The sequence below is a fragment of the Diospyros lotus genome, chromosome 14 (assembly GCF_014633365.1).
Source record: "Diospyros lotus cultivar Yz01 chromosome 14, ASM1463336v1, whole genome shotgun sequence".
In the NCBI taxonomy this organism is placed as follows: domain Eukaryota; kingdom Viridiplantae; phylum Streptophyta; class Magnoliopsida; order Ericales; family Ebenaceae; genus Diospyros; species Diospyros lotus.
In genome coordinates, this window is record NC_068351.1 from 30,700,497 (window position 1) to 30,725,932 (window position 25,436).

A 25,436-nucleotide genomic window follows, 5' to 3' on the forward strand; every position below is an offset into this window, starting at 1 on the left:
TCAACGTGATACACTAGCGCCCATACATCCAGGCATCAGGCCATGCTCCGCCCACATAGTAAACCACACACGATGCATATGCCTGTGTTGGATGCAACCTAACCAAGCTAGAATGTCCGTGTCAAAGCATACTCAATAAATGAATATCCTAACATACAACTCGTACCCATGTGCATTTCAAATCATAAATAGTAATACAATGTAACTAGTCATGCAGTAAATCACATACTAGCAGAGCTAGTCAGCAGTGCCCGGCACCGATCAACGGCCAATGACTAGGAGTATCCACCCGACGGTCCACATAAGGGCCGTACAATAGTCTACCTCAACGTCACCAAATAGTCAACCCCTGCCCCACTACTCAATAGCTCTAACCGAACCATAAATAAATCCAAGAAAACAGTAAATAAACACATACATTTAGGAACCTAGTCCTCAAGCTAGTTTAGTATCATTCCCAAAAGGAGTGAGGGCGGTACAAACCCCCATAGGCTCACAATGAATAAAATTCTAGAAGTCTCAGATTTAATTTAAATTAAAACAAATGGATAATAATTCAACAAATAAGGCTATGCCCCGAATTAGAGTAAGGAAGATGATAAAATACGAGAAATCACGAGGTCTCTCACAGGAATTGAAGAACAGGAAGAGAATGTTAGGAGCTTGCCTTTACACGGCTATTCCTTGCCTATCTTGCACTCCCGCTGCGAAGTAAAACGTTTAATAGCGATTAATAAAACCGTGACTCACACTAATTAAATATAACCATGTAATATAAATAATTTAACCGCCTAAAATCCTACGTAGGCACACCGCACATAAAACCCCAATAAATCTCATATTTATTTTAAATTAAATCATAACAATATCATCCTCAATTTATATATATAATTACTACGCGACACCGAAACGAGTTAAGGGAATACGAAGGGTTCGTAAAATTGAAAGAGATTGCGAATGGTAGAAGGAGGTTGCCTCGTTTAAGTTGATTACAGCATTTCCACGCTTAAACACTACCAAAATAATACACGCTGCAAATTTGCATAAACTCTCAAAATTAATAAAATTTGACCCAAAATAAAATTTCAACCATACAGAATGTTTAATACTAGCTTCTCTACTTACCTGACTAATTAAATCGCATTTAAACCTTAATTAATCTTTAAATTTCTCTAAAAATTACCCTCTTCGCACGCTTTCTTCTTTTTTGGGCGTCGCTTCTTCTTCAATTTATGTTGCTTCAGGAACGCCCGATTTGCTTCTCAATTAAGGGATGGAGTTGTGGCTTAAATGAGCAAAGAGTGGATGGCTGGGAGGTTGCCATGTGGCAGCCAAGAGTGTTGCCCACTCCACCTAAAACGACACTGCTTGGTACCTCTTAGTTGCTGGAAAATTTCAGCAACTTATCTAACATATATATATATATAATATAATAAGTAACACATTTCATTAATTACGTACTATACCCCATGAGCATCTTTCATTTCCTTTACACATTCTCAACGAAGATATAATATATTTAATATTTTTTAAAATCTCAAATATTTAAAAAAAAAGATATTTAATTATTTATTTCTTCAAAATATCATAAATTATTATTTCTCTTTAAATCTTCTAATATCCAAATAAATTAATATTTCTTTTTAACCCACAAATATTCAATAATCACCACAAATACAATAATTAATAATTATTAACTAGTTCTAAATAATTTAATTAATTACCTTTAATTCCTTAATTTCCTCAAAACCACATAAATAAATACTTCTTCTTAAATTCCCAAATATTCAATAATGTCCTCAAACACCGATTTGAATAATTATTATTTATTTTTAAATTTTGGGATATTACATATTTCGTGTTTGATAGGCATTATTTTTCATGAAAAATAACACATTTTTCATGGAATTCAATGGTAAAAATGTATTAAAAATATTAAATATTGTATAGAAAAATTAAAATAATAACGTATTTTAAATTAATTAAATTATTTTCTCAAACAAATAAAACTACAAAATTATTTTTTTTTGTTTTTCAAAAAAATAATTTATATGTAATTTTTGACATATTTCCTTTTTATATATTTATATTCATTAATTATTAAAATATAAAATAATTTACAAACCCTATTCACCCACCTGCCCTTCTCCCTCATCCCCATTGCTGCCCTATCCACTGCCTTTCTCAATTGCCAATTGCTAGGAAAATCCCATCTCCTCCTCCCCTAAGAATTTGATTTCCATGGTTTTAAGAAAAATAGCCTCACGTGACCTTTAATGGGAAAATGAGTTCCCCAGAAAAAAAATGCTATCAAACAAGGCAAAAGTTGAAAATTTGGCTTATCAAACGCGCCCTTATCTTAAGTTTAGATAGCGTTTATGAAATGATTAAGATAAAATTATATTGAGATAATAGTAAAATATTTTCTTAGATTAAAATATAAAATAGTTAAGATAAAGTTGAAAAATATTTTTAGATTTTTATCAAATTATTTGTTAAATTTTTTAAAATGCATTAAAGAATATACGCGTTATTTTTTTTTCTGTAAGATCTAAGATATGCTTATATGGAAGGAGGAGAGATAAATATATTTAGAAAATGTTAGATAAAAAGTCACATTAAAAATGTTAGATAACTTATTTTTCAAATGTCACCAAATAAGTTTAATAAACACATTGAAAATGACAAAAATTTAAAATATTTTCTATATATTATCTTTTTCAATTTATATATTAGTTAACAAACATTATCTCAAAGAGATATTGTCCACGACACAAAAAAAGATAAAAGGCCAATTGACGATGGTGTGTGTGTATAAAAAGATAGATATATGTGATAAGTAATGAGTTTCTTCCTTAATCGACGACTAGTAATGGGAAAGATTGATCGTCGACAAGAAGTAACAAGCAACTTTTATTTGAGTGTTGATAATTTAACAACAAAGTAAGAAAGAAAAATATGTCCCTAGGGCATAAGTCAATCGTTCGGGGTAATAATATGCCGATGTCAGTCCGATAGATCGTGAATTCAATCCTTATCTTATGCAATGAGGTGAAATCTTATACATGCGATTTATCTCCCTTGATATAATTGATGGCACGAACATTGGAAGCCGTGTAAAAACGATCATAAAAAAAAAAGACGATAAAAGAAAATATAAGAAATGACAAAGAAATAGTAAAAAATATCTTAAATATAAAGATAAAATAATTATTTAATTTGATCCTTTAAGCTCAACAAAAAATAATATTACTTTAAAAATAAAAAATAAATATTACTTTCAAACAAACTTCAATAATAATTTATGAAATTTACACTAAATATTATAAAGGGAGGATAATGGCGAGATGTACGCCAATTTTCTCTCTCCAGTTGGTAGATGGATATTCAATACGAGACAACGATAGGCCACATGTCTCATTCATTTTTCTGTTCCCCCCCGGCCCCCACCCACCAATTGATAGTGCATTTTTTATTTTTATTAAGAAAATATATATTTTAAGAATAATATTAATTCCTAACTTTAAAAAATATATATATAGAAGCGAGTGCCTAAGGTTGGATGGAGCAACAGAAAAGTTCTATTTTATCTTTAAATTTATGATATAAATAATATAAATAATAAAAATATAGAGATAAAATTTTAAAACCCTGATGAGAGTATATAAACGGTTGGTTCAATAAGATGTGCCACTGAAGTGACTTAAATTCATTAATTAATTAAATTAAACTAATGAGTCAAATTAAATCGACTGATTAACTCGAAAAATTAAATTAATCAATAATAAAAAAATTAAACTCAAATTATATAAATCGAAATAAATCGATTAAACTAAATAAACACAAAAAATTTGAAAAAATTGATAGAAAACACATAAAATAAAAAAATGATATTATTTTATAAACATCAAAATATCATTTTAAAGTTTAATTTGTTCAATTAGTTTGGTTCTTCTAAGTAAAAAATCAAAAACCAAATTTTTGAGAAAAATTAACTAAATTGAATCAATGTAAGAAAAAAATTAATCTGAACCAACAAATTTGGTCAATTCAGTTCAGATAGTTTTGATAAACTGAACTTTTACTCTCTTTTAATCTCGAAGTATTAGGTCAATGGATTTGAGCGATAAATTCTCAAATAAAGAGTATGTGTTTGAATCAATTTAGGAATATTATTGTTGGTTAATTGTTCTTGCCCAATTTCTAACTATTACTATTTAAATTTAAAATGTAAATGTGATATCGATGTTATTATTATATTTTAATAAAAATTATTGTTGATGTCATGCCCGTCTCTTTAATACACATAAATTAAGATAATAATGTATAAAATCTTTTATTGGTGGGTGGAGTAATCGCAATCATTATACATTATTTTCACACTTAAATTAATTTTATTAGTTACATGTGGTTGATATTAAAACAAATATATTATTATATTATAATATTTGTAAAAATTAACAAAAAATTAGAAATGAAAAAGTTGAAAAATGAAAAATAATTCATAATTTGTTACGAAAATATTATTTGAATTTTAACATTTATAGTGACACTTTATATTAATATCTTATATCATATGTTATATCAATTATTAATTATAATATTTAAATTTGAATGAGAAAATAACATTTTAAACTTTCTTTTCCATGTTATTTGATTTTGTGCAGTTAATGGGAAATATCTAAGCACGCGGGGCGCGTCCGTCAAACGAACTTTTGAAACCGCTAGCGAAGTCGGATCAAGCTGTCTCCATTCGGACAATCGACGTCGCTGTCGTTTGTCGTCTCCTCTCTCTCTCTCTCTCTCTCTCTCTTTCTCTCTGCTATAATTCGAAGAATCATTAACTTCCACGGAGAATCATTTTCTTCCTATCCGCTTGCTCCACAGCGACTTCCGACTTCTCAGCCTCTGTTCGACGATAAAATTTCGCGCAGCCTAAGCCAAAGAAGGAATCGAAGACCTACGGGATCACATTCCTATCTGAATGCTTGTATAAAGAAGTATTTGATGCGCTAGAGCTTCTCAATCTCGACATTATCAATGGCGATCGCGGCTTGTTTGTTGATCGTTTTCGTCGGCTCTCTGTGCGTGGAGTCGAAGTACATGGTGTACAATACTTCGCAAGGGATTGTTCCGGGGAAGCTGACCGTTCACCTGGTTCCTCACACGCATGACGACGTTGGGTGGTTGAAGACGATTGATCAGTACTATGTCGGTTCCAACAACACTCTTCAGGTCATTTCCTCTCTCTTCAGGTACTGCTTTTAGTTTTGCTTGGTGTTCCAGCTTTTGCCGATGTGTTTTCTATTGGAACAGGGGGCGTGTGTTCAAAATGTATTGGATTCGCTGATTCCGGCACTTTTGGCTGATAAAAATCGGAAGTTCATTTATGTCGAACAGGTGACTGACTGACTGTTTATTTCCTCTCTGTTTATATTGTTAGGTAATTTGATAGATATTGTTGGCCTCCTTTGCTTAACCTTTTATGACAGTCAACTCATGGATACGAGAATTCCGAATTTAAGTTCTGATATTTGTGTTTGTTTGCTAGTTATTTTTGTTTAATGGTTCATTTTATTGTTTACTGTTTTTCTATCTCTAATCCATGTTCAAGATTTAGATGGAGTTAATGGGTAAAGTGTTTGATAACTTGATATACAATTGTTCAATATGTTTTCAATCAGATTAAGCTTTTGATGTAATATATGTCGGATATAATTTTTGAACAAAATGATGTGACAAAGTTTTCAAATAATAATCTGTCAATATAGCTTACATTTGAAAAGAACACGGCCGCATTATTATATTGAATATTTTTGTGAGAATGAATGGCAGAGTAGCAGTGCCCTGTGTATAGACAAACAATAACACATAAAATACACCAAAAAGAATGAAAGTTGATTTGATTTAAGGAGCTTATGGTCAATTGCAGGCATTTTTCCAGCGTTGGTGGAGGGACCAGAGTGAGGCGGTCCAAAATATAGTCAAGCAGCTTGTTAGCTCGGGTCAACTGGAGTTAATGTAAATATTAGCAGTGTACCTATCCATCAACACAAAAACATTCAATATAATAATGTGGAGCATATTGCCTCCGATTTTACTTTTAGCAATTCAACTCTTCTATAATTTATTTCTCGAAGATGGAAAAATGAAGTAAATATGTTTTTGTCAGATTTTGTGGAGCATATTGCTCAAAATGTTTGACAAAGGTTGTGGATTATTTCTAGTTGATACTTTTTTGCAGAAATGGAGGTGTGTGCATGCATGATGAGGCAACTGCACATTATATTGACATGATAGATCAGACAACACTTGGCCACCGGTTTATCAAAGAGGTGTTCAATGTGACTCCAAGAATTGGTTGGCAAATTGATCCCTTTGGTCATTCTGCAGTGCAGGCTTACCTACTGGGGGCAGAGGTATAACTATTCAGTATTATTAGGACTTTTGCATCTGTTGTGGCTTCTGTGGTTCTGTCACATCAATGTATGAGGTTGAAGAATATTATCATCTTCTAGAAAATGAAAAGTGAAACAAGCTAAAAGAAACAAAAAGATGAAAGACCCCATACAGGCCCTTTGTACTACACACACCTTTTGTTTTTTGAACTTGAGCCTTCTTCTCATTTAGGTTGGATTTGACTCTCTTTTCTTTGCGCGAATTGACTACCAAGACAGAGCTAAGAGGAAAGATGAAAAGAGCCTTGAGGTTGTATGGCGAGGTTCTAAGAGTCTTGGTTCATCTGCACAGGTAAGGGGCTCAAGGTGAATTAAATATTTGTTCATACTATTGTAATAGAGACAGTAACAACAATCACAAGTCTTAATCCAACTAGGTGGAGTCAGCTACATAAATTCTAGACCTCAAGCCATTCCTATCTATGGCCATAGCTGTATAAAGCCATTATATCAATGCTTAAGGGCTTCTCATTAAGTTATCTTTAATCTCTTTCCCTCTTTTGCTACAAACAAACTTTATTTTGTTCAATTGGCTCACATGCACGTCTATTGGTCTTCTTCTCAAATGTCCAAACCATATTAATCATGTTCTTGTATCTTATCTTCTATAGGCACCACTCCAACCTTGTTATATATAATTTCATTTTTATTTTGTCTTTTCTTGTATGACTACACATCCATCGTGTCATCCTCTTTACTCTTGTTTCAGATCTACTATAATAGATCTTGCAAAGACTTCCATTGATGATGCAATCATTGTTCTCATTTCAGTTTGAAATTATATTTTTTGGTTCTTAATTTGCTGTTGTTTGGAAATGAAATAACATTTTCTGTAGATTTTTACCGGTGTATTCCCTGAGAATTATGATCCACCAAACGGTTTCCACTTCGAAGTTAATGATGACAGTGACTCCCCCATTGTTCAGGTAAAAGACCAAGAAGAAGAATCTTAATAGGAATTTGGACACTGTTCATATGTTAACTTTTGTCTCTTTTATGCCTTAAAGGATGATATTGACTTGTTTGATTACAATGTCCAAGACCGCGTAAATGATTTCGTAGCTGCTGCTTTATCACAGGTAAGCTGGGTGCATTATTTAACTCACTACATAAAAGAACCTGTTTGCCTCGCTCTTACTGCTGGTATAGGTAGTTTCTTAAGCAGTCTGAAGACAGAAAAGATAGTTTCGTAGGATGCCGTTTGTATCTTGATGGAAAAACTCTTCTGGTAAGAGTATCTTATTTCATTGTAAACATATTTAGACAGCTATTCTTCTAGCTGTGTGTCCGCCTATTTTATCCAGCAAGTGGACGGATCGTGACAAGTAATTCAGTGATGAATAGAGTATCGTTCCCACTAGGATTGGCTAATGATTTCTACTTTAACCACTCTCAACTTTAACGAAACACACACAGTTAATAATGTTATTAACAGTTGGCATTTAAATAACTAGAAGTAAATCACTAATTGGAAAAACACAAAAACAACTCTTTTGGTTTTGGAACTCAGAAATCGAAGTCACTAGGGTTCATAAATCCACCGTCGTTCTTTATATGATTTAATATTTCATTACTCGGATTTTCTAACTCTTGCGTTAGGTTGAAAATCAATGATCCTATGACAACCAAAAGCCTCTCTCGATGGTCATTCGATTCTATGTCGGTATATGAGATTAATTATCTCTAATCAACCTGTGAATGTATAAGCATGCATCCATCCTCATTGATCATCTCATACGATTTTACAAGGCATAACGGTATCTCTACCTATTATCGGATCTTATGTTGTTTATTACCATGTGCTAATTCATATTAAATCTCTCGAAAGCAATATAAATCACAAACACGCTTTAATGGTGGCCAAGCATCAAAATGGAATAAGAGTATAATAAACAATCAACCCAAACAACAATACAACAAAAACCAAATAATTTTGAATTAAACCAACAACGAACGAGATTTCATCTTTCACCCTAACTATAAAACACTTAGCCCAACATGCTTTCCATCAATGGAGGAACCATAAAAACAGAAGTCATGATGTAGGATAGAAGAAAGAACAGAAAAATAAAACCAAAACTTGAGTTCCCCAAAAGTCTTCTTCTTCCTCCTTCAAGCTTCACTTCATCTCTCGCCAAAAAACTTCCCCAATCCTCCAAGAATTAGCCTATAAATAGTCCTTTTTAGGTTTTCAGAGCCGTGCCCCTTGAAGGAGTCAATTCTCATTCGTTTTGAAAGGAAGCGGGCTCAAAATGGCCTTTTCGCAAAATTCTGTGCCCTACCGCGGTCTTACCATGAAATGTTTCCCGCGGTAAGACTGTGAGCCATAGTAAGTAAATCGCACCACAGTCTTACCACATAATGCATTATGTGACAGGACCGTGAGCTATAGAATACTCCTCCAACCACTGCCCTACCACGGTATGCATGCAGCGATAAAAGACCGTGAGCCACAGAGGATTTTTCCAACCACGGCCTTACCACAGTATGCATGTTGTGATAAGACCGTGAGCCGCTTCTCTTTGACTTTCCAACTCTTCAACTTTACGTTCGACTCTTTATGGCTTCATTGACATCAACCTCGATTGTACGTTCCATGCCTTCAATCCTGAGTTTAGCTCCAAATATGCGCTAACATCATCATTTTCGCTCCAAGTGCCTTCAACAAGTGATCTGTGCCTACACGGACAAATATTGACACAAATTGAGTACAAATCATGCTTATTAATTGAATAAATGCTAAGTTTATTGGCCTATCTAAGTGTATAAATGACATTTATCACTGTGCATGAAAGTTAGGCAAGTTCACGTGTTACCCTAAACCTGCCAAAAACCTTACCATCCCAAAAAATTAAGATCTTGATGAATGATAATTTTAAGGATGTGCTAAAACATGTAGAAAATGTAAGTTAGTTTCCTATTTCATTATTAGTACTTTGGTTGCCTTGAAAATTTGTTTTGAAGAATCAAGTATTAACTTTCTGTTTCTTAGCGGTAACCTTTATATGTTTTCTATTTCAGGCAAACATTACTCGTACCAATCACATAATGTGGACCATGGGAACAGATTTCAAGTATCAATATGCTCACACATGGTTCCGGAATATGGACAAGCTAATTCACTATGTCAATCAAGTTAGTTTCTTCAAAGACCTTTGTCATGCATTTTGTTATCTTTCCAAACAAATGGCAGCTGTTAGTCTTCCTTGGGTTTGTTTTACCATTCTTTGCCCAACATAAAAATTTCAGTGTTACTGAGGCAGAGATGGATAAAGCAGGCTCATGCCATATGCTATTGTTAAATTTTTTGCTCTCTGTACATTGATCACATGCATTGTGGTAATAAGTGGAGAGCTAAACGTGAACAAAATTGGGCTTTATGGCTAACATCCTGCGTCTTTCTATATTGCTTATGTAAGTTTGGATGCTTTTCCTCAAAACCATATCTGTACATGATTTAGTTCCTTTTTTTCTTAATTTCTTATATAAAATGTGAATTCTTTCCAATTTAGCATGGCATTCATTTTTGTATGCTTGTAGGATGGGCGTGTCAATGCACTGTACTCCAGCCCTTCAATCTACACTGATGCAAAATATGCAGAAAATGATGCTTGGCCTCTTAAGACAAATGACTTTCTCCCGTGAGTAAATTTTACAATTTGAAATTGGAAATGCATGGCCCTATTATTACCCACTTGATTAGAACATTGGTATATGTGTTTTATCAGATATGCAGACCGTGTAAATGCTTACTGGACAGGTTATTTTACAAGTAGGCCTGCTTTAAAAGGCTATGTGAGAACAATGAGTGGCTACTATTTGGTAAGGTGCATAAGTCTTTTACTTTTTGGTCATAATGAATTTGTTTCGTCTTTTTCACCATTGACAGAATTCCAAATTTTGATGCATATGTTTCCAATACCTATAGGCTGCAAGGCAATTGGAGTATTTTAGAGGAAGGAGTAAAATGGGGCCCAGTACTGATGGTTTGGCTGATGCTTTGGCAATTACTCAACATCATGATGCACTCACTGGAACAGAAAAGCAGCATGTGGCTGATGACTATGCAAAAAGGCTGGCAATAGGCTACAAGGGGGTAAAGACTTGCTCCAAAGCTACAGATTTTACCTCTAATACTAATTTTATTCTTAACCTATGACTATGGTTGATCTAATTATTTTGCAGGCAGAGGAGTTAGTTGCAGCTTCACTTGCTTGTATGGTGAAGTCGGCGTCAAAATCTGGATGCAAGAATCCAATGACCACGTTTCTGCAGGCAAACAATAACGGCCTACATGCTTCATTAGTTTAATGTTTAGATTAATCTCCTTAGCTATTTATGTTCCCTTTTCTTGGTGGAGACCCTCATCCAACCTTCACTTAAAAGGGTTCACACTCAATGGATGGCGAAGTCTGCTTAGCTATTTTTTGTTGTCTTTTTCAATGACAAGGAAGGGGTGATCATAATCACACCAAATATCTATCACAACTGAAGCTTTGAAAGTAACTCTCTATTGATAAGAGATGTCTATGCCTCTACTCAACTATTCGAGGAGTGCTAGAAGTCTTTTCTTTTTCAATTGCTCTATTTTGATTTTATTTTGCGGGCTGGATGGCTACCAAATTCATAACCTTCTCCATCCATAAACCTTATCTAGGTGATTTTATACAATCTGAGAGGCTTTACCACTGAGTCCTTGCTTGAATATCACTTCTTTTATGTATTTAAATTGGCAACTCCTTTATCTTAGTAGATATTTTTAAATATATCATGAGCATGTATTGATATAAGGTTTTCTACTCTATCCCAAATATGAAGGCTAAATGGTACCATATAGCATATGCACTATTTCTGACGTTAGCGTATATAAGTATTGCATTTCAGTTGCATTTTTTTCATCTTTGTTTTTCATTTTTTTCTCTTTCCCCTTTAATTTTGTCTTCTTTGTTGAAAATTTGAGACAAGACCATTTACTTAATTTCCATTTGTTGTTCCAGTGTCCACTTCTGAACATAAGTTACTGTCCTGCAGCAGAAATTGATCTCTCTTTTGGAAAAAAATTGGTAACAGCTACTTCTCAATATATATGTTTATACATACATACATATATATATATATATCTTTTCCTTCTAAACTGGATGGATAAAGAGTATTCACTTCCAATAGAACACTTTGAATGCCTTCACTTATGTAGGTTGTAGTTGTCTACAATTCTCTCGGATGGAAAAGAGAAGATGTTGTAAGAATTCCTGTGAGTATTTTGTCTTTGCTTCAAATCTTGATACATATCTGAACTGTAGCATTATTCCATGGTACAGGTCACATGGTACAAGCTTTAGTCTTTTTCATATTGATTATATGCTATATTTGATTTACTACTCAGTGCAAAAAATTCGTCTATGGAAGATAAGTAAGTACATGGATCTATTCATGTCCCCTCAAAACAATTTCAATTGAAAGGGAAAGAGTTTTATATGTTTTAGTGTGGCAGACCAATGGTGTCCTTTTCACATTTGATGACTGCATTGTTCATTCTTTATGTATTTTTATCCTGAGTAAAGCTATATGATTGAATAAATGGATAACATGAAATCAATAATCCTGTTATTCCCAGTTTAATCATAAGAAAATTGTGGAGGTTTTTTTACTCTATTATGGCAGCTCGATCCCTTATTCCAAAATTCAGGAAGCTGTATACTTGTTTATATTTTTTTCTGACTGGAAGAAAGCTATATATGATTGAAGAAAATGGATAGAAACAGACAATGGTGTTCAGCCCAGTTTGATTCCTAGAAAAATCATGTCCTTTATTTTTTTTTCTTAAGCCTACTAGATCTGAATTTAAATATGCACAGAAAGGCAGGATAAATTTGGTTGACAAGACATGCATGGAAGTTCCATTTTTACCGAGTTAAACTAATCTTTGGGGCTGTGCATATCTATTTAACATTGATATCTTTTGATGACAAGGTATGTGCCATTTTGAAATTGAACAGAACCCCATATGAGGAGGGCTTGTTGGATGGCTACAAATGGGCTAGGTCCTCCATGACTCTGTCACCTTAGTATAGCTTCTTTCATTGACAGCCACTTATACATTGGGAGAAGAGGTGGAAACCCTTGTTCTTGTAGGATTCCTAAAACAAGAAATTCAAATGACCAAGCATGGCATTATGTACAGCACAATCAGGTAGGATTCTTCAATTTAATGATGCAATGAATCCTACAACAATGAGGAAAAGCTCTCTCCCTTGTTTTCCTAATGCAAAAAATGGTTCTCAAATGGAGCAGCTGTATTATGATTAGAGAGTAGAGAGGAGACCCAACCTATTTATGGCCATCTGATCATTAGTTTCTGTAAGATTCTCCAGTAGTTTTGTCATCCAATCATGTCCATATTAAATGGAGGTGTAGAGGTCTAGAAATTAATGAATCACTATGCAAAAGTGGATATTTCATGCATGCCTGGACAAGCATATTTGACCTGCCAATTTTTGCAAAATATAAGATTAAATTAATGGAAACCAACATTATGAGAATTCAAACATCCTCCCACTTGGTCACCAGTGAGAAAATATCTATATTGTGAGACAACACCCTCAAACCCATTGAATAAAATACAATTATCAAGCATGGCGATAAATACAATAAATCATGTATAGGATCTTCAATTTAATGGTCTAAATCTATGTGCATATTTATATTGACTTACATCCTACACTCACAAGTTAAGCTGTGTACTATGGTTCTTTATGGTTGATATGTGCCTAGTTCTATGAAAAAAACCATCTGTTTTTTGCCTTTTGATAGTCTAAAGATTTTAATGGTATTCTTTTTTCGCTCTGTGGTATCCTGTTCATAAACTTGTTACAGGTGATCAATGAGAATGTCACTGTTCATGATTCAAGTGGTACAGAAGTTGAGTCACAGCTCCTTCCACTTGATAATGCTTCTCTAGGCATAAGAAATCACCATGCTACTGCATATGTTGGTAAATCTCCAAGTGCAACACCTAGGTATTGGCTTTCATTTACAGCATCAGTTCCACCTCTTGGTTTCAGGACTTACGTCATCTCAACAGCTAAACGGGGAGGTTAATGATCTCATATCTAATTTTCACTCTATAGAAAGTAGAAAAAAAATCATTTAGTTCACTGTCTTGTATTCTGACAGAAGTTTTATCTTCTTCTTTGTCCCATTTTATGAATTTAGCCCCCACTTCAGCAACCCAAACAGCTTACAAGTTGACAGCAAGTCAAAGTAACACTATAGAAGTAGGGTCTGGAAATTTGAAGCTTATTTATTCTGCAAATGGACAACTTAAGCATTATATTAATAGAAGATCCCAGGTATGTTATTTGCTGGCCCCTTTCTTCATTTAATATTTAAAAATCTTTAGTTCTTACATTGGACTTTGGGCTATATATAGGTGAGGTGGGCCTGGCGCCCCAAATTTAGCTACTTCTTTGTTGTCCATGAAACTTCTTGCCATTTCTTGAAAATTTGAGGTGGCATGCAGAATTAGCAGTATTTTTTAATGCCCACCTAAGCACTCAAGCGGTGTGCCCTGGCTCTGCTCCGTTGAAGTTGTTAATTTGCATTGAGCTTGGTTTTGATTAAAACTGCAGGTTGAAGCATCTATAGAGCAATCTTACAGCTATTATTCTTCTTATGATGGAAGTCAGGACCATGAGTATTTTCAGGTAATTAAAACATTTTTTTTTGGGTTCCATGTTTTTCCCAATAGTTCTTTCCTCAACTTGCTCACCTCTACATTTCTATGTCTTCATAGGATCATATTACAATACTATATCACAATTTAATGTTAGTATATGAATATGTCACCAATGAACTGTGTTTTCTTTTTTGTTGCTGTGTGAAGGCATCTGGAGCATATGTATTCCGTCCAAATGGTACATATCCCCTCAAATCAGAGGTGAAGGCATATAATATCTTTCAAAGAATTCAAAATTCATGTATACTACCATTAATGATAGAATTAATCAGCTAAGGAGCTGTACTTCAAACTTCAGATTCCCTTTACAGTGTTGAGAGGACCACTATATGATGAAGTTCATCAGAGGATTAATTCATGGATATATCAGGTAATTATGCTGCTGGGTCCATTTTCTTCTCCATTTTTTTATTTTTATTTTTATCCAAATCATAAATTACTTGGAACAATTTAATAGAATTTTGAATATGTCGCAACAAACAATCTTTCAGTGAGACTTAAGCAACTCCTTGGACGTTATTTTGCCAACTTTTTCCCTGAATCAGCATCTAGAATGAAATATGCTGATGATTGTTCATTTTAAGTTGTGAAATTACTTCAGTTCTGATTCTTACATCAGATGACATTAACACTTAAGCATTTAAATATTTGGCCAATGGGATGGTACTTGGAAATATGGATATGATCTGAAAGAATAAGCAGGACCTAGTACAGATTTATAGTCTCGCTAAATGACATAGATCTAAAAGTAGAACTTCTGAGCACCTTGGTCGCCTTACAATTCTATTCTTGATTCTCTAGATAATGTAATTACTTGTGTGAACAGATCACTAGAGTGTACAAGGAAAAGGAGCATGCTGAATTTGAATTCACTGTGAGTAAATTGTTTTCCCTCGTTTCACTTTACATGAACTTTTTGTGGTTTTAGACCAGAAAAATGTATATCAGAAGAGAGAAATCTCATGTTGAAGTTCTTTCAACCAAAGACATTCTGAATTTTTAGGTTGGTCCAATCCCTGTTGACGATGGAATTGGAAAAGAAATTATAACCCAAATCACAACAGCAATGAGAAGCAATAAGACATTTTATACAGATTCAAGTGGACGTGATTTCATTGAGAGGGTAAGTTTATTGCTCATATTTATGTCTGTCAGGTTATCAACATGACAAACAAGATTCATCCCTCAACACCAAGGAAAGCATGTTTCTTCAATAACTTTATGATCCTTCTGTGTCACTGGAAATAGGTCAACTCAAACAATGTGTTAACTGGAGGAGATAATTTTATTTTGCAGATTCGAGATTACAGGGCTGACTGGCACCTTGAAGTGAACCAACCTGTTGCAGGAAACTATTATCCTGTATGTTTATACTGCAAGCAGAATTCTATGATTGTTTACTTTCTTGCTATATTTAAAGCTATTTCATGTTGAAAATTTTGTTGAGAAAGTTCAAATTTTTGGTTAATGCCTGGGTTCTTTGACCATTTAAAAGATGACAACTTTCTGTGAAAGAAAGTGATTTACATCAGTTACTGTCAGATTGTGTGAGTATTGAATTTAAGAAGTTCAAAGAGAAGCGTGTTGACCTGCTTTTATGTGACAATGACATATCTATTGCATCTAGTGAATCATGGTTAAATATGGTTAAAGAAGCTCTTTTGGTTCTGCATGTACATATCTTTTTATTTAAAATTTTTGAATCCTTCTATGAGAAGGGACATTCTAATTATAAAACTACTAAAAATGAAGCCTCTTGTTTAGTAATTGATATGCTTTGTAGATCAAGAAAATTATGTTTTTGGATGGAGAGCCTGTCATCCCGGACAAGATTATTAAAATTGCCTTTCTCTGTAGAATAGGTAGCAGTTGATTATTGAATGTATTGTGTGTGGTTTACAAAAGTGTGTATTTTTCTTTAAATTGGCATTCCAAATCTCCAATCCTCAAAAGTGGAAGTTGTGTGAGACAATGGCCTATGCCATAATATGGTCCCTTTGGAAGGACTACAACAGAAGAACTTTGAAAGAAATTCCTAGGAGGGAATAACAGTTAAGAGAAAGTCAAATATTGTCATATTCTGGGTATCTATTCTTCTGGAGTGTGAGAGTTCCTTCAAAAAATTCCTTTAATAATGAAGGAATATGTCACAATTAACATAAAGATTGCTTATTTTTCACTCTCTTCCTGCTTCCAGTTGCCTATAAATGTCTTTTCAACAATTTAAGGGTCCGCCCACCAAAGTGCATCTCTTCTTTTATACTTTTAACCTGGTAGCTTGTTTGCTTATTCTTCTTTTTTAAGATCATCGGCATGTCAATGGATGCTCTTCATGATGAATCTTAGATTGTAAGCATGTCTTTTTTTTTTTGCTTTACTTATATCCATGACAGCCTAAGTATTTGATTTATATAGATTAACTCAAGCTTTGTGAAAGGTTACACACCATGGTTATTAGTTCTTAATGTTTTAGTTATTTCTTTGACTTGGTGTGGTGTCTCAATTGAAAGACTTGTTAGCTGTTAATAATGAAACGAGGTCTTCCTTTTGTCTTGATCAGAAAACATTGTTGGTGGATTTTGGTTTGTAGTTTAAAAAAATTTATTCTTTCATTAATTAGCAAATGATTACGTGGGTTTCTTTTTTTAGTTTGATTAGACTATTTGGAGTTAAAACATTAAAGTCTAGATTGTTTTAACTTTCAGGTAAATCTTGGAATTTACTTAAAAGATGAAAGCAAAGAGCTGTCAATCCTGGTAGATAGATCTGTGGGTGGATCCAGCATTGTGGATGGGCAACTGGAATTAATGCTCCATAGGTTTGTTCTTCACATTCAATTGCTTGTTTCTTCCAAGAATTTTCTAAATTATAAGTTCTCATTCAATCATAAGTAATTATAACTAATATCTCCTGATGCAATGTTTCCAAGATAGGTAATAAAATTTTCCTTCGTGTAGGAGATTGCTACGTGATGATTCAAGAGGTGTTGGAGAAGCCTTAAATGAAACAGTTTGTGTTTCTGATAAATGCATCGGTTTAACAGTAAGTATAATATATCACCAATATTCTCATTCTTTTTCTTTTTGTTCCCAACTGATTTTTATATGAGATAATTACATCGTTTGTTGGCTATGTTAAATCTTTTTCTCCAGCAACTGTTACTCTAAAAAATATTTGGATTCTACAAGAACTAAAGACTCTTGTAATAACACTAAATATAATATTTTACTTGTAGGCGGAAAAACAAAAGAGAAAACATGAAGTATGTTGAAAAAATAAGATGAAAAAAAAAAGATTCAATCACATTCAAACACAAGAGATTTTTATGTGGAAAACCCTAAAAAGGAAAAATAACGACTGTCAGGATGATAGAGAAAAAATATCACTTTGTAGTAAAGTTTACAACTACAAATCTCAATATTCTCTCCCTATACCCAAATCCCAATTACACCCAATTCCTAGCTCTCACTAGTCTCTCACAAGTAATTTGCACACCTTGAATAACAAACCAAGCATTCTATTTATAGATTGTTTTCCTTGTTCACCAAGGCTAAGGTTTCCTTGCCTAACAAGTAGTGGAAACTGACTAGGAAATAGAATCACAAACTAAACAGGAAACCAATTAGGAATAGGAAAGGAACTTATTAGGAAATCTAATCTTCAAGACTAATTAGGATTTCTCATTGAAAATCCCAACAAACCACCACCTCAACGAGAATTCCTAAAAGTACCTTGCTCAAAAACTATGGTGCAATCCCCATGCTTGGCTTCCTTGGGAGCTCTTTAGCCATTGACATCCTTTCCACCACACTTTGCATCACCGCCAAGCCAATGCCCATGTGCAAACTTGTGGACCTGCTAGAAGTGTCACATCCTTTTTCATGGCAACTCTAGCGACATGCCATGAGGATGTATCCATCTCTTTAGAGGACATCTTCATCTTCCACAAAATTGAGAGATGAACTTCCCGCGTCACAATCTTTGGAGCCCTTTGCCAGACTTGCTCTATCAGTGCGACAATCTCTTTTCATATGATCGGATTGTTTTCACTTCCAACATATCACTTTACCAGATTTTTCAGAGCCTTTAGGAGTTGGTTTGCTCTTCAACACCTTGTGTAACCCATATTGAATCAAGATATCCTTGACTTGTATTTGTCACAAGCCAAAATTGATCTTCCTATCAAACTTTTCAAAATCAAACTTCATCATGCTTGACATGTCTTTTGCGTACTAGGCGATCGATAACCAAATCTCTGATACCACTTATTGAAAAAATAAGATGAAAAACAAAGATCCAATCACACTCAAACACAAGAGATTTTTACGTGGAAAACCCTAAAAAGGAAAAATCATGGCCGTCAGGATGACAGAAAAAATATCACTGTGTAGTAAAGTTTACAACTACAAATCTCAATATTCTCTCTCTAAACCCAAATCTCAATTACACCCAATTCCTAGCTCTCACTGGTCTCTCACAAGTAATTTGCACACCTTGAATAACAAGCCAAGGATCCTATTTATAGATTGTTTTTCTTGTTCACTTAGGCTAAGGTTTTCTTGCCTAACAAGTAGTGGAAACTGACTAGGAAATAGAATCACAAACTAAACAGGAAACCAATTAGGAATAGGAAAGGAACTTATTGGGAAATCTAATCTTTAAGACTAATTAGGATTTCTCGCTGAAAATCCCAACAAAGTATGCTAGCTTGTATACAACCTGTTGATGAAAAAAAGGAAGAAGAAATAGGAAAGAAATATGAAGAAACTAAATCCCAATTGTGATAGAAGAGCCATTTATATATACATCAAGAAGTGTGAATGTTATAGTAAGTATTATATAAGTTATAAGGCACTATAGAAGATAAGGGCCATAGAAAAAAATGACTAGCAAGTTAGAATTCATGTAGCCAACCACATATAATGGGGTTAAGGCTTGATATATTGTTGTTATTGCAGTTTCTCCTGTCAGTTGAACTTTTTGTATTTGTGCTATATTGACTGTTAGGATATATTCTTCAGAAAAGTAATGCTTTGCCATCCATCTTCCACAGAATTCAATATCTCCTTTTATATGTGATTGTGTAAGATGCTTCTCTTTTCATTACTTGAGTTTTTCTGTCAGCATGGATTGCAGTGAATCAAGGAATCATTTATGTGCTTGGAGGTTGGCATTTCTTTTGCTAATCTTGTTTGAATTTAAGTCACATGCTAGTTCTCTGCTTCCAGCTTTCCTTTTATTGTCTTGAAATGCTTTTACTTTGCCATTTTTCTTAGGGCGCATTTGGTAAGGGTAATTTCGCTATATCATTTGTCATTTTGAAAATAAAATTCTAATTACATTATTTGGATACACTTTTGTTGAATGTATTTGGATTTGGGTCCAAATCCACCCTAGATTTGGATCCAAAATATAGAAGATTCAAATGGGGGAATGTGAAATGCAAGCATTTTAAAGTACAAATTGAAATGACATCATTTGAAATCTCTCTATACAAACACAACCTTATAGATTTTTGGATATAATGCATCAACCATAAGTGATTTCCTCAGAAACATTCTTCTCACAGGTCCGAGGAAAGTACTATCTCAGAATTGATCCTCTGGGAGAAGGAGCAAAGTGGCGTCGGTCATTTGGTCAGGAGATATATTCTCCATTTCTGTTGGCCTTCACTGAACAGGTGAGAGAAAGAACTGGAAGGGATGTTTTTGCTGATGAGGAAAATTCCTTAACAGTAATACATGATATTTTCATATTTTTGCAGGATGGAGACAGATGGACAAACTTCAAAGTACCTATCTTTTCAGGGATAGACCCCTCCTATAGTCTACCTGATAATGTTGCAATGATAACCCTCCAGGTAATTTCCTGTGCTCTTAAATGGCAACTTTGATTTCTTTTACAAATTTCTCCACATTACCCTATCAGTTAATATTGACACTTCTTGGGGTGCTTTTGCCTTTTATACCTGTTCTCTGAATACTACAGGAGCTTGAAGATGGAAAAGTTCTCCTTCGGTTGGCACACTTATACGAGGTCTTTCGATTTCTTTCATATGATTATTTTTTTAAAAAAAGGTTGTCGCCATTTTCAACACTAGTTTTCGATCTTGCCCTTAAGATTAAGGTCTGGTTAGGAAGTACAGCTATCTTTTCCAAATAAGTGTTACTCTTCCTTGAGACATTATCAATTTCAAACTTACCTACTATTATTTATGTGTTTTATGATCTCACTTGAAATTTCAATATTGATGACCACTTGTCAGCATTCTTAGTGATATTTCATAAATTTTAGGAACAATAGGTTTCTTGTTCGTCTCATTTCTCCACTCAGGTTTTCAGTTACTAATTTATATATTCATATAATGATTTTTTTCTGCAGTCTTCCTAGTTTAGTGCCAACTGGCACAATAACAATGTTATTAAAATGACTCTATAATGTGATTAGAAATATTTTGCTTGTTTCATTAAGCTTGCCGTTTTATTGCAAAGTTGGTTTGGTTAGTAAGAATTTGGCTATAAATGTTGATCAATTCCTTGTTGTTGCGATGTTGAAACCAACAAAGCTAGATGAACAATTTTTGCGGTTGTGGATAAATATATGGTCTGCATGAAATCTGTCCGGCTTTGGTATGTCAATGTTCACCAGATATAGAACCTCCAAGGCTCTGCTCATCATCTGCAACCTAACTCTGAAAAATCATATGAAATGCAACTTTCAATCTTCCAATTAGAGATTGTACTCTAAACTAACTGTTGTTATTTGTCTAATTCTAGATTGGAGAGGACAAGGATCTTTCAGTTATGTCAAGCGTGGATTTGAAAAGGTTGTTTCCAAACAAAAAGGTAAGCTTAAACTCATGGCAAGGCACTAGTTCCATTTAGTCCTCCATTGATACAATGCAATCATAACAATATTTGTGTCATAGATAAACAAAATTACAGAAATGAGCTTATCGGCTAATCAAGAAAGAGGAGAGATGATAAGGAAAAGATTGGTTTGGAAAGTAGAAGGCTCTCAGAATGAAGAGCCCAAAGTGTTGAGAGGAGGTCCTGTTGATCCTATAAAGCAAGTGGTGGAACTTGCCCCAATGGAAATTCGTACCTTCATCATTGAAACTCAACTTCCAGACTAATACTGTAAGGTAAGAAACTTCTGCAAGAACAGCTTCATTGCAGACTATGGAAAGGATTGGTTGAAATTGGATTTACTTTTTATTGTTCAGGATAGGTGCTTGAGAAAGGGTTGCTTAAAATGGCCATTCTTAGTTCAAGACACTACTTCCAGCACCAAATGACAAAGAGCTTCTTTGTTCATTGAAGCAACGTCTGCAGCTCAAACTACACCAGTTTCTATATATATGCCAATTACCCTATGCCAAACTTGTAAAACCCTCTTACCTAACTTATCTCAATAATCAGAGGGCACAAGGGAATAATGCTTAATGCAATGAAGTAACTTTAGATTTTCTAGCTGTTAGTTGCTTGCTAGTATTGGTTTCATGCAAGTATTTAAGGTACTGTCTTCTTGGAAAGATCATCTCTGCACGTAGTTTAACGCATTGGCTCTTACTGTTGCACAAGCACAAGAATACTTTGGGCAAAAAAAGCATGTATATGGAGTTCACCTACAATTACAAATCTGGACTACCAGTGTTGATTTATTAATGGAATTGATAAATCAGAAGTAGGAGCCTTTTCAATGAATGAGACTACTAGCTTTTCAAGGATCATAACTGATGAGGGAGGAAATAAAGGGAAATGAATAATTTAGAGTTATGTTAAATTTGGCTTCACAACGTTGGGATTTAAGAGAAATAGATAACTTCTATTCTCAATATCTATTGTCAAATAAACACCAAAAGTCATGTCTGCTTTACTCTCAAAGTATTTATAGGCTAACATAATTCACCAAGATAAATAAATTCAGAACACTAGAAATCAAAAACTTCAAACTTTCAAAATGTAATTCTCAAGTCACAAGGTGTCACTTTGAAGCTCCATAACTCTCGATTGACTTGGAATTTGATAGTGAATAATAACTTGTTGGAAAGATAAATGCGTCTAGTTTCCAATTCCACCAACCAAGAATGAACTGGAGTTTTCTAGAGAAAGTTATGACGAAAACACTAGACACTGCCTAGTTCAGCGAATATGCCATCTTGAGGCACTACATCATCTTCCCCAAGTAAGAAAGAACTCGTCCCTGAGTTTAAATCATTCTCTCCATAGTAAGGGGTCAAATCACGAATATTGAATATAGGATAAGTGTGTATGTGTGCTGGGAGCTCAACTTTGTAGGCATTGTCATTTGTCTTTTTTAGAATCCGACAAGGACCAATCTTTTTCTCTTCGAGCTTGTTGTATGTACCAGCAGAGAACCATTCCTTTTTTAAATAAACCCAAACAAGATCATTTTCATTGAAAAGTTGGGTTCTTCGGTGGGTGTTTGCAGCTTCTTTGTATGACATATTACTTTATTGAAGCTTCTGCTTTACTTCTTCTTGAATCCTTGCCACAGTTGTTGTAAAATCTTTAGCTGCCTTGCTAGATGTTGGTGTTTTAGCAAGATCAAGATAATGATGAGGATTGCGCCCATACACAATTTCAAATGGACTTTTTCCTATAGAGCGATTCACCACAAAATTATAAGCAAATTCAGCTCTAGAAATAATGGTATCCCATTGCTTTGGCCTTTTTGAAGCAAAACTTCGAAGTAAATTTCCCTATGTGCAGTTGACAATCTCAGTTTATCCATTCGTTTGAGAATGGTAAGCACTGCTATAAAGCAAATTAGTACCCAATCTAGTCCACAGACTTCTCCAAAAATGGCTAACAAATTTTGTATCACAATATGAAGTAATTGTCTTGGAAAATCCATGAAATTTAATAACTTCTTTAAAATAAAGATAAGTGATGTATGAGGCATCCATAGTCTTTTTGCATGGAATAAAATGTGTCATCTTGGAAAATTGATCAACAACAACAAAAATAGAATCAATACCTCTTTGTGTTTTTGGCAATCCAACTACAAAATCCATGCTAACGTCCTCCCAAGGAGCATCTGGAATGGGTAATGGGGTATAAGCACCAGAATTTTGACTTTAGCCCTTGCAAGTTTGACATGCAGGACACCTTCTATAACACTAAGTGTTACTAGTATTAAGAGAATGAAAAAGAAAGTAAGAAACTTTCAAAAATACCCTTGAGAAGGTGATGGATCCTTGAGAATAAGGGCGTCATATGAGAGAGACATTTTGCTAATTTGAATAGTAAAGTCCTATAAAGGGTAATTTGATAATTTGGAAATAATTCTTAGGTGGAATTAAGTATGGAAGTGAATTAATTTCCCATTTTTGTATTTTTGTGGAGATAAATGAGATTAATAATTCACAAAGGCCATTTTAGTAATTTGGAGTGAAATTTCATAAAGGAATTAAATTATGAAAAATAGTGAATATTTAATTATGAGAGAAAATAATTGATTTTTCCCTAAATTGGTGAATTAATGTGGTGATACCACGTGGATGGTTGAAATGGAAGCTTGAAAGCCAATGTTAGTGTTTAAGGGTGACACTTGGCAAGCTCTTGTCCAAGATAATAGAGAGATTTAAATAAATGCAAAAGAAAATGATATTAATCTTCCAAGCATTTAATGAGAGGTATGATTATGGTGAATTAAAGAAAATCCAATTAAAAATGGTAAATGGTCACCATTAATGGTTGGAAAATGTAGGATTTATTTAAAAGAAAAAGAAAGTGATTATGTCTTTCAAGATGATGGGCTTGAAAATAGTCCAAATTAAATAAATAGAAAGGAAAATCTCTTATGGGATTGGAAGTCTTGATCTAAGAGTTGGTGGATGGTTTTTTAAAAATCCAAAGACTTGGATTTAAGATGAGAAGAGCACATGGATTATGCTTGTAACAGCCCGCCTTCGCCGGCGTATTATATCTTAGGAAATTTGGTCTATATTTTTTTTTTTGGTTACATTATTCTTGAAATTCCCTAAGACCTTATTTAGTGCTTGACGAGATGTTTACACTAGAAATTAAATATAAGCGGAAGCTGAATCGAACCTGCTCATGGCAATACATATATAACTGGACATAATATTTATTACAAAGTTCATTACATAAACTTCTGAAATAAAAACAATTGTACATAATTCTTGAACATAACATAATGTGGCACATTTCCTTGTGTCTCGCATCACTACATATCTCCAGTCTCGATGTCATCACTGCAAGTCCCGACTGGAATGTTGAATGTTCCAGGGGTGAACCCAAGTTAGATGATGAATCATTTAAGTAAGGGTACATAATGCTATGTTATGTGTGTATGTAATGTCTTACCTCGTAGATGTCAACTGCACCCTCAGGCTACCTACCATTTTAGCGGCCACCTCTATCGAAGTCGGGGTGTATGGGTACACTCTTGGTAAGGCAGCGGTGCTAGTTCGTACTCCCTACAGCCTCATATGCGAGTAATCAATGACATCGGCGTGTATTTATGCATTTCATGATCATGTCATGGATGCAGTCTACGTGTGGGGTACATATCATAGCATGTCAATATGATGTAGGCATTCAAAGGTAAACATTTATATTCGTACTAAGTTTGAAACAGTACACTTATAGCTAATTTGCCTCGAAAAATGTGTCGAGTAGCTATTCCTTAATCTCCTTGCTCACAAGGACTCCTACAATATACATTTATTTTTAGAACACCATTTACTATATTTTTTTATAATTTCTTCCATTTTTCTAAGCTTTATCTTTTCGAAACTACATAATAATTATCTAGACTTCATAAAAATTTAATCTCTTTTTACTAATATTCCTTAAGTAATATTTCTAGTATTCTGAAATTTTCATGGAATTTTTCAACTTAAATTCTTATTTTTCCCTTTTTCATAATAGCTAAATATGTAATTATTACATAATAATTACCTAATCTTTCATTTAATCAATTTCTCTTTACTAATATTTCTTAAATAATACTTCTAATATCCTGAAATTTTCTTGGAATTTTCGGAATTAAAAATCTTATTTTTCTCTATTTCCATAATAGAAAAATCCACTTAATAATTAATAAATTTAGCATTTCCAGAAATATTTTTCACAAAATATGGCATAAATAAAATTTCTGATTTAATAAAACTTTTTACAAAATTTTCTTTCTTCTATTTCTATTTTTCTTTATTTCTTTCATTTTCTTTTCTTTTCTTTTCTTATTTTCTA

The 25,436-nt window shown here is 33.8% G+C and overlaps 1 protein-coding gene across 3 annotated transcripts; it reads left to right on the forward strand.

The window, feature by feature from the left end:
* Nucleotides 1-4,800: 4,800 nt before the first annotated feature.
* Nucleotides 4,801-21,683, forward strand: LOC127790065 (probable alpha-mannosidase At5g13980). 3 transcript variants are annotated; one of them, XM_052319339.1, is made up of 30 exons: nt 4,802-5,235; nt 5,317-5,400; nt 5,933-6,021; nt 6,245-6,419; nt 6,631-6,750; nt 7,295-7,384; nt 7,466-7,537; nt 9,480-9,593; nt 9,999-10,099; nt 10,187-10,280; nt 10,387-10,554; nt 10,644-10,733; nt 11,456-11,521; nt 11,653-11,709; nt 13,332-13,551; nt 13,671-13,807; nt 14,087-14,161; nt 14,341-14,394; nt 14,492-14,563; nt 15,020-15,067; nt 15,197-15,316; nt 15,490-15,555; nt 16,899-17,011; nt 17,151-17,235; nt 19,763-19,873; nt 19,958-20,053; nt 20,182-20,229; nt 20,970-21,038; nt 21,122-21,337; nt 21,419-21,683. In XM_052319339.1, the coding sequence occupies exons 1-29, from the start codon at nt 5,041-5,043 to the stop codon at nt 21,326-21,328; spliced, it is 3,036 nt and encodes a 1,011-aa protein (XP_052175299.1). In that variant the 5' UTR covers nt 4,802-5,040; the 3' UTR covers nt 21,329-21,337; nt 21,419-21,683. The 3 variants fall into 3 exon arrangements, with proteins under 3 accessions (XP_052175300.1, XP_052175299.1, XP_052175301.1); XM_052319340.1 differs by lacking the exon at nt 7,466-7,537 and having other exon boundaries at nt 4,801-5,235; XM_052319341.1 differs by lacking the exons at nt 4,802-5,235; nt 5,317-5,400; nt 5,933-6,021 and having other exon boundaries at nt 6,368-6,419; nt 6,678-6,750.
* The last annotated feature ends 3,753 nt before the right edge of the window (nt 21,684-25,436 follow it).

Coding starts and splice junctions, on each gene's coding strand:
- LOC127790065 (XM_052319339.1), top strand. CDS start 5,041: ATGGCGATCGCGGCTTGTTTGTTGATCGTTTTCGTCGGCTCTCTGTGC. Junction 14,395..14,491: donor CATATCCCCTCAAATCAGAG/GTGAAGGCATAT, acceptor TTCAAACTTCAG/ATTCCCTTTACAGTGTTGAG. Junction 19,874..19,957: donor TGTTGGCCTTCACTGAACAG/GTGAGAGAAAGA, acceptor ATATTTTTGCAG/GATGGAGACAGATGGACAAA.